Genomic DNA, 12,854 nt, shown 5'->3' with positions numbered 1-12,854 from the left:
TCCTCCTCTGCAACACCACCTCCACCTTCTGGTCTGCTCCACGTAGAAGGTTCCTCCAGACAGCCTGGTTTGCATCTCCTCGCGGCGTCAGTATTCCGTGCGGGGCCGACACTCGCCCATCAGTGAAGCGGACCTGAGCTCCCCTCCTGCGTGTTTGTATGGTGGGTGCGGGCCGGTGGTCCTGGAGACCAGAACCACGTGAACATCCGACCTTCGAGAAGCGTCCGGCATCTACTGCGGAGCTCTCCGGCCGCGGTGGATCTGCCGTGACGGCTCGGCTCCGTCTGTTCCTGTAGGTGTTCGACGTGCACGTGTCCTCCTGGCGCGTGCGCTTGTGAGATCTGCCGTCCCCTGGCGCATCTTATGTGCCGCCACCTGCAGAAGGTCCTCTCAGCCCCCCAAACCCGAGGCCCGCGGCTCGGGGCCCGAAGGTCCACCTCCGGGTGGACGTGAACGTAGGAAGCGGCGCGATGCGAGAACGCTGCGAGAATCCGGCGCAGAGAAACCAAAAATGCGACGTTGTGGATTCCCGTCGTCTCCGCAAACCAAAGGAGACGTCCTCCTGTCGCGCAGACCAGGATTAGCGTGAAGTCCGACCCCCGTCTTCTCACCTCCTAATCTTGTTAAATGTATTTATTTATTTATGGGAAGACGTCGTGCGATGTTTGTGCGGACGGAAACTCTTGCACAATAATGAAAGTATTTGAGTTTCGACCTCCCCGAGCCTTCGTCCTCGGCCGCAGGCGGTGCCTCTAGAAGAAAAAAAAGGCTTCTTTTTTTTCTTTTAGATAAAACAAACAAAAAAAGAGTGAGCGGTCACGCTCGTCCCGGTGGTCGTCTGCTGCTTCCATTCCATTCCATTTGAACGCAGCGCCGGCCCTTTTTATCCCCAGTGCTCTTTGCACATGTGGAGCTGCCAACGGTCCGGCTGGAGACGCCGGATCTCCGATCGCAGACGTGGGTCAGCGGGGCTGTTGTGGGGCTCGCCGGCCCCGGAAGGACCGTCTGAGGCGTGGAACTGGCTGGCTGTGTGTGTGTGTGTGTGTGTGTGTGTGTGTGTGTGTGTGTGTGTGTGTGTGTGTGTGTGTGTGTGTGTGTGTGTGTGTGTGTGTCGGGTCCAGGCCGCCTGGGGCCGCTCGGGGGCTGCCAGTAAATTGTCCAGACCAGATTCCGCACAATCACATGCACACTGCGTGACTTGTTTGTCAGATCATGTTCATGCAACCAGCACTTACCTCCTCCTCCTCCTCCTCCTCCTCCTCCTCCTCCTCCTCCTCCTCCTCCTCCTCCTCCTCCTCCTCCTCCTCCTCCTCCTCCTGGCCCGGCGGCGTCCGGCCACCGAGCCTCTGCCGCTCGACCCGTTCCCCTCCGGGCGTTCTTCCCGTCCTCGTATATGTGGATGCGGGAGAAAAAAGGAGGTGAAAACGAGCGGCTCGGTGTCGGCGAAGCGTCTGCTGGGACGGCGTCCTGAGCGGCGTCCTGAGTCGCGCCTGTCAGTCGTCTCGCGGCCGCACGATATCCCGGGCCGGACGGCTCGGTCTGTCTTATTTTTATACATCGTCTCCATGTTTTGTAAGAAGAATCATACCGTTCAGTCTGACATCGCGACGCGCTTCGTCTTGTACTTTGATTTGGGAAAAGTAAAGTACGATATGATCCTATCCAGTCTGTGCTTTGGTGAAATCCGGCTTTGTATCCTAGAACATTTTCACATTTGTATTTTTTTACTCTAACATTGCTTTCTGTCCACGTTTAACACATAACCAGTACAAATCAAGAGCGGGCGACTATAAATCGATGTGTAAAGAAATTAAATGTATATTTAATGGGGTAAAGTTTGCTAAATATCCTGGAAGAGATAATATGTGTAAACTAACTGTAGCGAGCAAATGTTTTATTCTTTGTTCCTAATACTATTTAATAAGATGTTACTCAGCGTTCAGCTACTGGCTCTTCTGTCTTCTTTGGCCGCCGAACCAGGAGACGGGCGCAAATCATTTCACGTCGCAAACGCACGCCGTCGGAATCCGTCCGAGTCCCTCCGTGTCCGCTAGAGTCCGTGGGTTCAGCTTGTCCGACCTGCGACCCCGACGTCCCTCACCAACATCTACCAACCTCCTGCAGCAGCCTGGAAGCAGCAGCCTGGAAGCAGCAGCCTGGAAGCAGCAGCCTGGAAGCAGCAGCCTGGAAGCAGCAGCCTGGAAGCAGCAGCCTGGCAGCGACGGCCTCCTCCCTGACTTGGGTTGTTGGCCTTGAGTTGCTGCTTCAGGAGGTCCTGATGACGTTCAATCTTCTCATAATGTTTCCACAAAGGTGATCTTATATGGTGAGAAGGTTCTGGAGGGCGCGCCTGCGTGCTGAGGTTGATCTTCACTCGAGTAGAACGTAGAAGACGAGCGAGATGACTCCAACCACGAACACCTTCACGGCGGGAAAATACTCTGTGTTTCACGCCTGAGGCTCCGCATCTTCCGCATCTTCTGCGTCTTCTGTATCTTCTGCGTCCTCCTGCCGCCTCTTGCCGCCGGGTGGAGGTTCTTCAGTCCGTTCTTAGCAACATCTTGTCGTGGCAACTGGACTTGAACTTCTTCACCCCCTCGTCACAGAGGCTTCTTCACCTCTGGGACGCGGCCGTTCTTCTCCGACAAGGATCTTCGTCATGAGCCTTTGAGGCGAGAGCATGTGTAGATGAACCAGAAAAGAGCATCGTGTTCTCCACACTGAAGATGGTTCCACCGTTCAAACGTCCCGATGTCGTAGTTCTTGTTGAAAAGATAGAGGTGTTGTGGATCTGAAGGTGAGAAGCTGATCTGTGGAGGAACATCTTGAGAGGTTGGCAGCAGGACGGGCCATGCCTGTGGAGGAGAGGGACCAGAGTGGGACAGCAGAGGACTTTAAGTGTGGGGGACCACCAGAAGAAGGTGGAGGACTTAAAGCATGGAGGACCACCAGAAGAAGGTGGAGGACTTTAAGCATGGAGGACCACCAGAAGAAGGTGGAGGAGCGGCTCAGCTGTGATGAGGACAGGAAACAAAGACGGATCTGGGAGCAACCATGGTGTCCGGTTTTCATCAGAGGGTTAGAACATGCTAGATGTTCTGGAGGTAACATCACACTGAGATGGTTTGGACGAGGACGGAGAAGATCGTGTTGAGGTCGGAGCTGCCGGGCAGGAGGTCTGGAGGAAGACCAGAGAGACCAGAAAGAGGACTGGAGTCAAGAGGAGGAGTTCACTCCTGGTCTTTACGGGTGAGGAGGTCTGAGGGGGTCTTCCCCAGAAGGAGGTCCTCCAGGGGAGGAGGTCTTCCAGGGTGCAGGTCTTCCTTGGATCAGGTCTTGCAGGCCCTCGGAGGTCCTCAGGGCTTCCCTTTGATCCGCCCCGCTGTGCACGAGCCCTCTATTGTTCCGGGGGGGCGGCCGCTGATTGGCTGTCACGCAGCGCCGCGTGCGCGCGCGCGCGCGCGAGCTCCTCCAAGGCAGATGGTCCGCTCGCGCCCCCGACACGTCACGGCGCCTGTGGATGCACGCGCGGCTCCGGAGGCACGAGAAGAACCGGAGGAGGACGAGGAGCCGCAGCCGCACCGCCGGACCCGGGGAGGAGAGCCGGGGAGCCGGGCAGGACAGCCGGAGAGAGCCGGACCCCCAGCCGAGGCGGAGGAGCGGAGCGGCGCCCTCCAGACCCACGCCGACTCCCCGGGACCCGGACGGCGGCGGGCGGCTAACGGTCTGTATCCGTGCTAGCAGCGGCTGGAGGTTAGCTCCACGGAGAGAGGCGTTCACGGACGCCACGTACACACACACACACACACACACACACACACAGATGCCTCCGGGCACCGGTCCGGTCGGTGCTGGGTCCCGCCGAGCCTCCCGCAGCTCCGGTACGGCCGTGATTTCCGCGTCCCCCGGAGAGCCGCACTTTCAGCGGCGATGTGCCGCGGCTGGAGGCGCGAGCGTCCCGGCCCGCGGAGGGACGGCGGCGGACTTTTGTTTTTTTCTAAAAGCAGTTCAAGTCCGTCCGGGTCGGACGGGATGTGAGCCTTTGTTTCGCTCCGCCCGGCACCGGAGGCGGGAGCGGTCCCGCTGCCGGCGGCCCGGCGGCGCTCAAGGCGGCTTTGTGTTCACGGTTCGGCCGCCGCGCCGTTGCCATGACAATGGCGACAAAGGGCCCGGCGGCGGGGGGTCGGTGCAGAAGACAAGGGGTTTGTGTGTCGAAGGGGAGCCGCGGCCCGCGGAAGATGGCCGGTCGCTCCCGTCCGGGGAAAAGCAGACGGACGAACCGGCGGGTTCGAAAGCCCGGGGACCGAGGGGGAGGCGGAGGCCCGGGGCGGCCGCCCGCGTCCGGGAGCCCGGGCTTCTCGGACACTTTCGGACCGGGGCTCAGATGTGAGCTCCTCCGTGCGGAACGGCCGCGGGTCAGATGTGGGTCAGGACGGGAAAATATCCACAAATACGCGCCGTTCCTCTTCTGCCGCTAGTGTTAAACAAGCAGCTCCCAGTTTATCTGGAGGATTCCTGCAAAGCGCTGCGTGTCTCCCGTCCCAGGTGTTCCCACCGGAGCCCAGCGTGGACAATCCAGATCAGATGAGGATCTGTAGCGTCCTCCTCGCTCTCCGGGGCAAAGGATTCAACTCTTGAAGGCCTGGAGGAAGACATGGTCCAAAAGCCATGTCTCGGCCTGCCGGACTAAACCTCAAAGAGCCTCGGTCCACACGTACCGAACGCACAAGCGCCAGCGGGCCCGGGGTTCGACCCGCCTCCCGTCGAGCCCGTCTCTGCCCCGGAGGCTCAGAGGCCGTGGACGGTCCGCCGAGGAGTCAGACGCCGAGCGTTTCAGGCCACCGCCGGGGAGCGCTGAGGCCCAACGGCCGACCTTCGACCTCTGACCTGTCTCCCAGAGGCGGGTCACGCACGGACGGCGGCTCGGGATGAACTGGAGTTCACTCATCGCCGATTGTGGCGACGGCGCACGGCGGGCGTGTGGAAAGCCGGTTTAAAATCCAGCAGGCCGCGCCGGCGCTCCCGGCCACAGCTGCACCAGATCGAAGGACCGGCCCGGGGCTCGATTTAAAGTTCACGCTGGTCTTGTGAGCGTCCGGCTGAATTATATCGTGGTCCCGGTTTGAGAACGCGGCCTCGTGCATTCATGAGTCTGCGAGCGTGGCGGCCCTTGAGCAGGACTAATGACGTGCTGCTGTGGGTCAGCGGTCAGCTGATGAGCTTGACGGGGCCTGATGTGGGAGCTGAAATATTGATGGGGCTGGCGGGGGCACGGCCGATTCCTGTTAATATTTCATCGGCCTACAACACGGAAACACATGTGCTTCAGATGGCGACGGCCCGGGCTTGTTTGGGGCGTCGGACCCGGCCGTCTCTCGGCCTCCGGTCGAGCGCGGCCGAGGCCCATCTGGCTGTTTGAATTGAGGAAGTTGCGAGCCGCGTGACGGGTTAATGTCAGTTTCCTGTGTGACCGGCCGAGCCGAGGAGGAAGGCATGCCACGGAAGGGGAGCGCTTCCTTCTCGCGAACGCTTCCTCGTCTGCTCGCCGCCGCACCCGCGATACGGCAGAGGCGGCGAGCTCCCGGAGGACTCGGCCCCGGCTGCGCGTCCATTCGGCCGACCCGCACGTGTGCCGACCGGACGACCTCTCAGGGCCGCGACCGCCGTTATCAGATTTGGACGGTAGGTGAGGCTTCTCCGTGTCTGTCGTTGCTGCGGCGCAGAGGCTCTGGATTTGTGTCAAACCGGTAATCTCGAAAAGCGTCCCCTTTTAGTAATGACGGCTTACAGCCATTAGAAGCGGGTCTAGGTTTTTTAAACCCCCGCCGAGGACAGGCCGCGTACGTTGAATCTCATTCTTGTCGAAAGTCGCCATCTTGCAGAGGGAAACCCACCGCCGGCTCCTCCGTCTACAGAGAAGAAAGAGGTCAACCTTTTGGTTTCGCTTTGCGGAGAAATCAAGAGCCAACAGGAAATCATCCAAACATTCTGAGGCGCCGACACAAAAGTCAGCAGAAAACAAGCAGGCTTTTCTAAGAGCCACGGCACGGAGAGCATCAGGAGCCGAGGAGGACCTCAGCCCTTCTTCTTCACAAGGCCCCGTCGCTCGTGCTTCGTCAGACTTGCCTTCCAATGTCTGCATGAAAGCGAATGCGACACGGACGCCTTTCATTCCCCCGTGGCGTCGACACATCGCGACGGTCCGTCCCCGAGCAGATACCGTGGATACCTCCGCTCCTTGGTCCGTGCCGCTCGGCGCCGTCCTGCGGCCGTCAGACTCACGAGCGGCTCCGACGAGATCACCTGCCGCCTCGCCGTCATGGATTTGTTTTCCGTTTCCTCCCGTGCCTTGTGAAATCTGATTAGCGGACGGTTCAAACTCAGCACGGCCCGTCGGCCGAACAGCAGAGAAGGTGGCGGCGTGTCTCCGGTCTAATGGTATGTTCAGAAAGAAACACGGCTGATTTTCAAGAAATATCCATAAGGGTTTTTATGGAACACTGTGCCGCTTGTTTTGGCGATTTAGCGATCAATTCAAAGGAAGTTTAGTTTCCAGTTTGAACTCTGCAGCGAAGAATGGAGTGTGTTCTGTGTTAGTTCGCCACCGGTCCGTCCCTGCGCGGCGCCAACCGGACCATTTGCTAACAAGTCCTCACGTCCTTTGATAAACGCGGAGTCAGCGCCGAAGCAAAAGTCCTGGGTGTCGGCCGGCGGCCCGAGTGTCCGGCACCTGTCCTCGTCCTTCCGGGACCTTCCGCCCGGACCGCCGAGAAACAAAGAAGCATTCAAATCCAAGCGCGCTAGCCAGGATGTGAAAGAAGCAGCGGGCGGATGGCGGGGTGCCATCGTGAACAGCTGCACGCATGCTAATGTGGAAAAAGAGGGACGAGAAGGAAGCCCGGCCTCGGCGGGAAGGAGAGAACGCACACCGCCGCCTGGCCGCCCGGCCGCCTGGCCGCCTGGCCGCCTGGCCCGACACGTGACTCCAGTTCAGCTGAAAGGGCGTGCAGTGTTCTGAGTGAAATGGAGATGATGTGCCTCTGCTGCTTTGCCCCTCTTTCCCCGGGTCGCCGCCCGCCGCCGGTCATGAGGCGTCATGAGACCCAGGCGGGCGGCGGCCAATGACGTGTCTCTGTCGTGTCTTTGTCTCGCAGACCCTCCCGCTTGCCGAGAATGGATGATAAACAAGACGGAGTTCAGATTGGAGAAAACAAATTCATCAGCAAGTAAGGATTCGGCATGAATGCGCGCTAACTCACTCCTGCACTCGACACAGGGACGGGGTTTCACTTCAAGGTTCGGCCCGTGGTCGGAGGTAATGAGGATGTGGAGTTTTCACGGCGGCGAACACAGACGTCCAAACACCTCACAGCTGCTCACACTCTTATCAGGAACAGCACCGGGCGTGGAATCACGTTATTCCCCTTCACATAGATGTCACGTCTCGCGGGAACGCCGATGGTTTGCGTCACATAAAGACGGTGGGCGTTGAAAGGCTCGTTCGGTTGACAAGACGTCATTGAAAGCCGGGCGTCGTCTCGCGTGGCGTTCGGGGCTCGGAGGCGTGCGGAGGGTTCTTCTTCAGAGCTCCAACATCTCTGTTTCCAGGACAACCATCCTGTCACATCTCAAAATGTACAACCTCTACTATGAAGGACAGACTCTACAGCTCCGCCACAGAGAGGTGGGTTTGTACAATCCTGTGTGTGTGTCTGTGTGGGTGTGTGTGTCTATGTGTGTGTATGTGTGTGTGTGTGTATGTGTGTGTGTGTGTGTGTGTGTGTGTGTGTGTGTGTGTGTGTGTGTGTGTCAATCATGTGTAATTAAATGTAGTGGACACATTGATGGTGTGAAGGGTTGATATTTGCACACTGTGTGTAACCTGTTTGTGTGTGTGTGTGTGTGTGTGTGTGTGTGTGCTGTGCACTGATGCTGCCATCAGGAAGAGGGGGAGCTGATCGTGGAAGGTCTGCTGAACATCTTCTGGGGCCTGCGCCGACCAATCAGGCTGCAGATGCAGGACGACCACGAGCGCATCCGACCGCCCCCCTCCTCCACCTCCTGGCACTCGGGTTGCAATCTGGACAGTCAAGGGTAGGAGGTCCCGCGTCCTGGGTTACACCTCAGTGACGGGAACTGGGGCGGGGGGGGCCTTCATGCAGCCTTCATGCATCCGCTGTCGTCTCACTGACAAAAGGCCAGAGACACTCGGTTCTCAGACCGATCTCTTTTCTCCGAGGCGACAACGCTTTTTCACAGAAGACGTCCGTGTCATCTGAACGTCGGCCCGCCGTGAACCTCTCGTGCTCAAAGCACGTCGTCGTGCACGTTCTCCCAGCAGCCACACATCACTCTGGTCCACTGGGCTTCACGACTTGTTTAGTCTGTGTTGTTCAGACATCAGATGACGCTATTCCTGTTCCAAAGATAACACAGCAAACACTCAGTGTCTTAATGACTTAAACGTGTGTGTGTGTGTGTGTGTGTGTGTGTGTGTGTGTGTGTGTGTGCGTGTGCGCGTGCGCGTGCACACACACACGGGCGCATGGGTGTGTACGTGCATGTGCGTGTACATGTGCATGTGTGTGTACAGTCACAGTGAGTCTCAACCATCTAGAGCAAGGATCTAGATCATTGGTTGTCTCCTGTTGTCTCTGCCATGTCCTGGGTGTCCTACCAACATGTGTGTGTGATGTTTGGTCCCTGAAGGTCCCCGACCAGCACAGATGTTCCTCAGACTGCAGCACAGACGCCCCCCGCGCTGGAGGTGACCCCTCCTGACAGCCAGCCAGAGGGCAACGGCGTGGAGAACCAGCAGGCAGAGGGTGAGTGGACCACTGAGAGCATCCGGAAGTTTCACCCAGATGTTGGCGGTCAGTGGTCGGAGGTGCAGCTCGTCAGTGAGTCATGGAGGTGATCATGGGGTTCCTCTCATCCAAGTGTTGCACCGAGGAGGAGAAGGACCAGCGGGACCCAGAGAAATAGAAATCATTCATTCATTCATTGACCCAGTTTCTGCCCGTCCTTCAGTCAGAGCCACGGGGGTGGAGATGGAGATCTCCATCCACCTTTTGGACTTGAATTTTTTGGGGTGTAAGTACCTGGCGTATGGAGTAAAGGTTGTGAAATCTCCCCGTATCTGCTTCAGCCCGCTAGAAATCAGCTGCTCTGATTCCATCACTGTCCAAAGCAGCACCAGGCTGCAGCCAAGCAGTGAAACCTCACAGGGTTTCAGGTGTTTCCTCTCCCAGGTCACCTGGAACTCACCGATACCGAGTTAGTTGTCTCACCCATCCGTCCCGTTCCGGTCCACCGGGAACACGGGCTAAATTTTCCCAAGCCGAGTAACTCTGAACGCAGGGCCGGGGCAGGGAATTGCTAATCATCGCAATGCGTCGGTCGCATTAACTCGCGCTTGGCTCTCGGGCGCAGCTCCTCGCGCTCCCGGCTGAAGTCCGACGAGCTGCGCAAAGAAAGAAAGTGTCCGTAACCTTTACCGTCTTTTTACCGGGTTTACCTTCTGAACCGGCTGAGGAGCAGGTCCCAGCTAATGCCTGTCGGTTGGACAGATGACAGCGAGAGTTCGGCGCAGCTCCTCAGGACGAAGAGCGACGCCGGAGTCCTGAGACGTGGCCAGCGCCGTTCGCCCGGCGACCAGAGGAAGATCCGACGCCACCGCTTCTCCATCAACGGACACTTCTACAACCACAAGGTGATGATCCTCGTCCTCTCCAGGGAGATCTGCCGGCGCGTCGGCTCGGAAAAGGGTTACAAAAACACGTCCGGATGTTTCCGTGAAGATGTCAGCGGAGTGTTTCCTCTCCTCCCCCTCAGACGGCGGTCTTCACCCCGGCCTATGGTTCGGTCACCCACGTGCGCATCAACAGCTGCATGAAGACTCCTCAGGTGCTGAGGGTTCTCCTCAACAAGTTCAAAATTGAAAACTGCCCCGATGATTTTGCGCTCTATCTGGTCCACGCCAGCGGGGGTGAGTGTGAAAACCTTCTGCGTCCCGGATCTCCCGCCGTGGCCTTTTGGCTCGTCGGCGTGATCCGGCTCACGTGTGGATTTGCTCACGTTGCAGAGCGTGTGAAGATGAAGAGGAGCGACTATCCCCTGGTGCTGAAAATCATGCAGGGTCCTTGCGAGCAGGTCTGCAAAGTCTTCCTCATGGAGGAGGATTTGGGCGAAGAAGTCACTTACGATGTAAATCACTTCTCCTTATGAACCGTGACGTTTATCCCGGGGTTTCCGAGCCGGAGACGATCTCCAGATATATGTATTTGGCGTCGCGTCTCCAACTTATCCGCTGTAGCCACGATGTTCAGAAAGATGGGACTTCAGCAGTTCCGTGATTCTGAAACCAGCTCGGCAACAATCGCCGCGGATCCGCGTGTCAGTTAAACCTCAGGGCCAAAGTCAGACGACCTTCGCGGGAAAGTAGCCGGAGGCCGTCGGGAAGCCCGTGGTGAAAAGCTGCCTCCGGCGGCCTCTCTTCTCCCACCAGGTGGCGCAGTACATCAAGTTTGAGATGCCTGTCCTGCAGAGCTTCATCACCAAGCTGAAGGAGGAGGAGGACAGGGAGGTGCAGAAACTCAGGAGAAGGTACGAGAACTTTGACCGGCACCGCTTTCATTCTAGGAAAGTGTCCGTTCTAATGGTCGTCGGGCAGCGCCGCCGTTTCTGCCGGTCACCTCCGGGTTCAGCTGAGTGAGCGGCGGCGGCGGCGGCGGCGTCTTCCCTGCTGGCCTGTCCTGAACGCCTGGTCAGATAGACCAGCTGACCTCCACAGCCCTGAGGTTCCTGTCTGACGCAGCTTTAGCAGCCGCTAGCAACCGGTTCCACAGCCTCCTGCGAAGACCTGGAGGACACGTGCACGACAGAGGTTCTTCATCCACCCCCTCCTGGAGGGGCGAGGAGGAGACCGGGACGGGATCGGCCGCCGTCGGGTCTCTTCCAATTGTCCTCGGAGTCCCGAAGGCCTCCAGCCGGGACTCGGCTCGGGGCTCCTCTCCGGATGTCGCCGGGTTCAGACGGCGACCCGGTGGAGCCGCCGTCACCGTCCAACCGTGTTTCTGTTGTCACGGGAACCGTGTGGACTAAATGTCTCCATGACCTCCCGTGCGCACGCTGAGATCTGCTGGCCCTCCGCAGGTACAACTCCCTGCGGTGCATCATCGAGAAGCATCTGGGTGGTCTTCCAGAAGGGGCCGCCTGCATGTGATTCCTCGCCGCCAGAAGCCGCCCGGGCTCCGCCGCCGCCGCCGCCGTTTCCTCCGACGTCGGCCCGAACAAGAACGCCCGAAGCAATCCTTCCTCACGTCTTCCTGCCGCGGTCCTGCGGGCCGAGCCGACGTTCTCAAAGCACAACGGGTCGGACCGAAGCGCCCGCTGAAGGTTTCTGAGCACAAACCCGTCCGCGGGACGCCGCCTGAGGAACCCGTCCCACGTTCTCCTCCCCCTCCTCCTCCAGCCGGCCCGCCAGAGCTTCTCTGTTCTTTGTGCGAGGCGGAGCAGGCGTGGAGGCTTCCTGTGGTTTCCATCTGCGAGCAGAGGGACGTCCAGGAGGCACCCGTGGACCTCCTGGACGCCACAGACGCTCCCCGGTCCATTTGGACGCTCGCTGTGAGCTCCACGCGGATCCGCCCCGCTCTGCCGAGAGGACTCGCCGACCTTCATCTTCTCCACGGGTTCCGGGCTTCACGCTAAGCCAAGCTCACCGGCCGGCCGGTTCCTCACACACGTTCTCATTTGATCGACTCCAAATCCTGACCTGGTCTTCACAAAAACAGGCCCCTCTTTGACTCCCGGTGGATTATTGTCCTCTGTTGAGATGTTTGAAGCACAGTGACACCTGGACTGATTGTAAACCTGCGGTAGCACACCATCTGTCCTTCTCCAACATGGATGGAGCACAGGAACCTGTGGACAATGGGCATGGTTCACCTGTGATGGAAGAATGTTCTGGATGTGTGATGGAAGAATGTTCTGGATGCATGATGGAAGAATGTTCTGGATGCGTGATGGAAGAATGTTCTGGATGAGCACCTGGTCCAGCTCCCCCATGAGAGGAGACGGGCCTGTTCTTTCCAGTCACGTCTCAGGTTTTCCTTGAGATCCAAGTAGTTCAGTGATGGAGATGCCTCCTTGACGTGCAGCTCAAACCAGAACTCTGCTGAAGGCCTGAAGCTGTTTTGACTCTTTGCTTGTGATCCAGGGACTCTGTCCTCAGCTCCACATCTCCTCAGCGACACCGTGAGGAGCTCTCCTGACCTGATCCTCGTGGAGGTTAACCCTGAAACCCTTGTGTAAGATCTTTGATGAGCTGGCATCCAACCTGTCTGTGAAGATCAGAACAGCTCCCTCCATTCCTCCCAGAGGGTTCCTCTCAGAAGGTTCCTCTCAGAAGGTTCCTCCCAGAGGGTTTCGGTGAGACGCCGCCATGGTTCTCGGCTGCTTCCACAGAGAAAGATCTAGTGGAGGAACAAGACAGTGCTTGTCCTACCTCAGAGGTCTTCAGAGCTTCAGGTCTGGTCTGGTCTGGTCTGGTCTGGTCTGGTCTGGTCTGGTCTGGGGCCAAAGGCTGCAACTACTTGGTTTTCTGGTGAAAACAGGGAGAAACAGGTGTCTTATAGCTGGAGTGTGTGTGTGTGTGTGTGTGTGTGTGTGTGTGTGTGTGTGTGTGTGAGATGCTGAGAACCTGCATGCTGTATTTTCCAGACTTTTGTACGTGTTCCTCAAAGTGCTGGACTGAGTGTGGTCTCTGCCATGTGGGTGAAACCTGGTGTTTGTTTTGAAACAGGGATTATTTAATAAACGGAGATCTTCAGAGATGTTAGGTAATGATCTTCATC

At 58.1% G+C, this 12,854-nt stretch overlaps 2 protein-coding genes across 5 annotated transcripts in view; both read left to right on the top strand.

Annotated features, from left to right (window-relative positions):
* Nucleotides 1-1,942, top strand: part of slc23a2 (solute carrier family 23 member 2) — a 24,655-nt gene extending 22,713 nt beyond the window's left edge. For all 3 annotated transcript variants that reach the window (XM_086173827.1, XM_086173826.1, XM_086173825.1), the window contains one exon: nucleotides 1-1,942. This exon is cut by the window's left edge and continues 806 nt beyond it. The gene's annotated coding sequence lies outside the window, so the exon portion shown is untranslated.
* Nucleotides 1,943-3,591: 1,649 nt separating this feature from the next.
* On the top strand, nucleotides 3,592-12,833 carry LOC147218160 (ras association domain-containing protein 2-like). 2 transcript variants are annotated; one of them, XM_086173311.1, is made up of 10 exons: nucleotides 3,592-3,724; nucleotides 7,155-7,226; nucleotides 7,609-7,684; nucleotides 7,943-8,094; nucleotides 8,710-8,825; nucleotides 9,570-9,712; nucleotides 9,835-9,988; nucleotides 10,085-10,206; nucleotides 10,508-10,605; nucleotides 11,155-12,833. In XM_086173311.1, exons 2-10 carry the CDS (start codon nucleotides 7,174-7,176, stop codon nucleotides 11,222-11,224), a joined length of 984 nt encoding a protein of 327 aa, XP_086029437.1. In that variant the 5' UTR covers nucleotides 3,592-3,724; nucleotides 7,155-7,173; the 3' UTR covers nucleotides 11,225-12,833. The 2 variants fall into 2 exon arrangements, with proteins under 2 accessions (XP_086029437.1, XP_086029438.1); XM_086173312.1 differs by lacking the exon at nucleotides 3,592-3,724 and adding an exon at nucleotides 5,552-5,682.
* The last annotated feature ends 21 nt before the right edge of the window (nucleotides 12,834-12,854 follow it).

The sequence above is a fragment of the Fistularia commersonii genome, chromosome 26 (assembly GCF_037954325.1).
Source record: "Fistularia commersonii isolate RoL2024-O1a breed Wild chromosome 26, RoL_Fcom_v1.0, whole genome shotgun sequence".
Taxonomy (NCBI): domain Eukaryota; kingdom Metazoa; phylum Chordata; class Actinopteri; order Syngnathiformes; family Fistulariidae; genus Fistularia; species Fistularia commersonii.
Note: the sequence above shows the minus strand (reverse complement) of the source record. Positions and strands in the feature narration are given on the sequence as shown.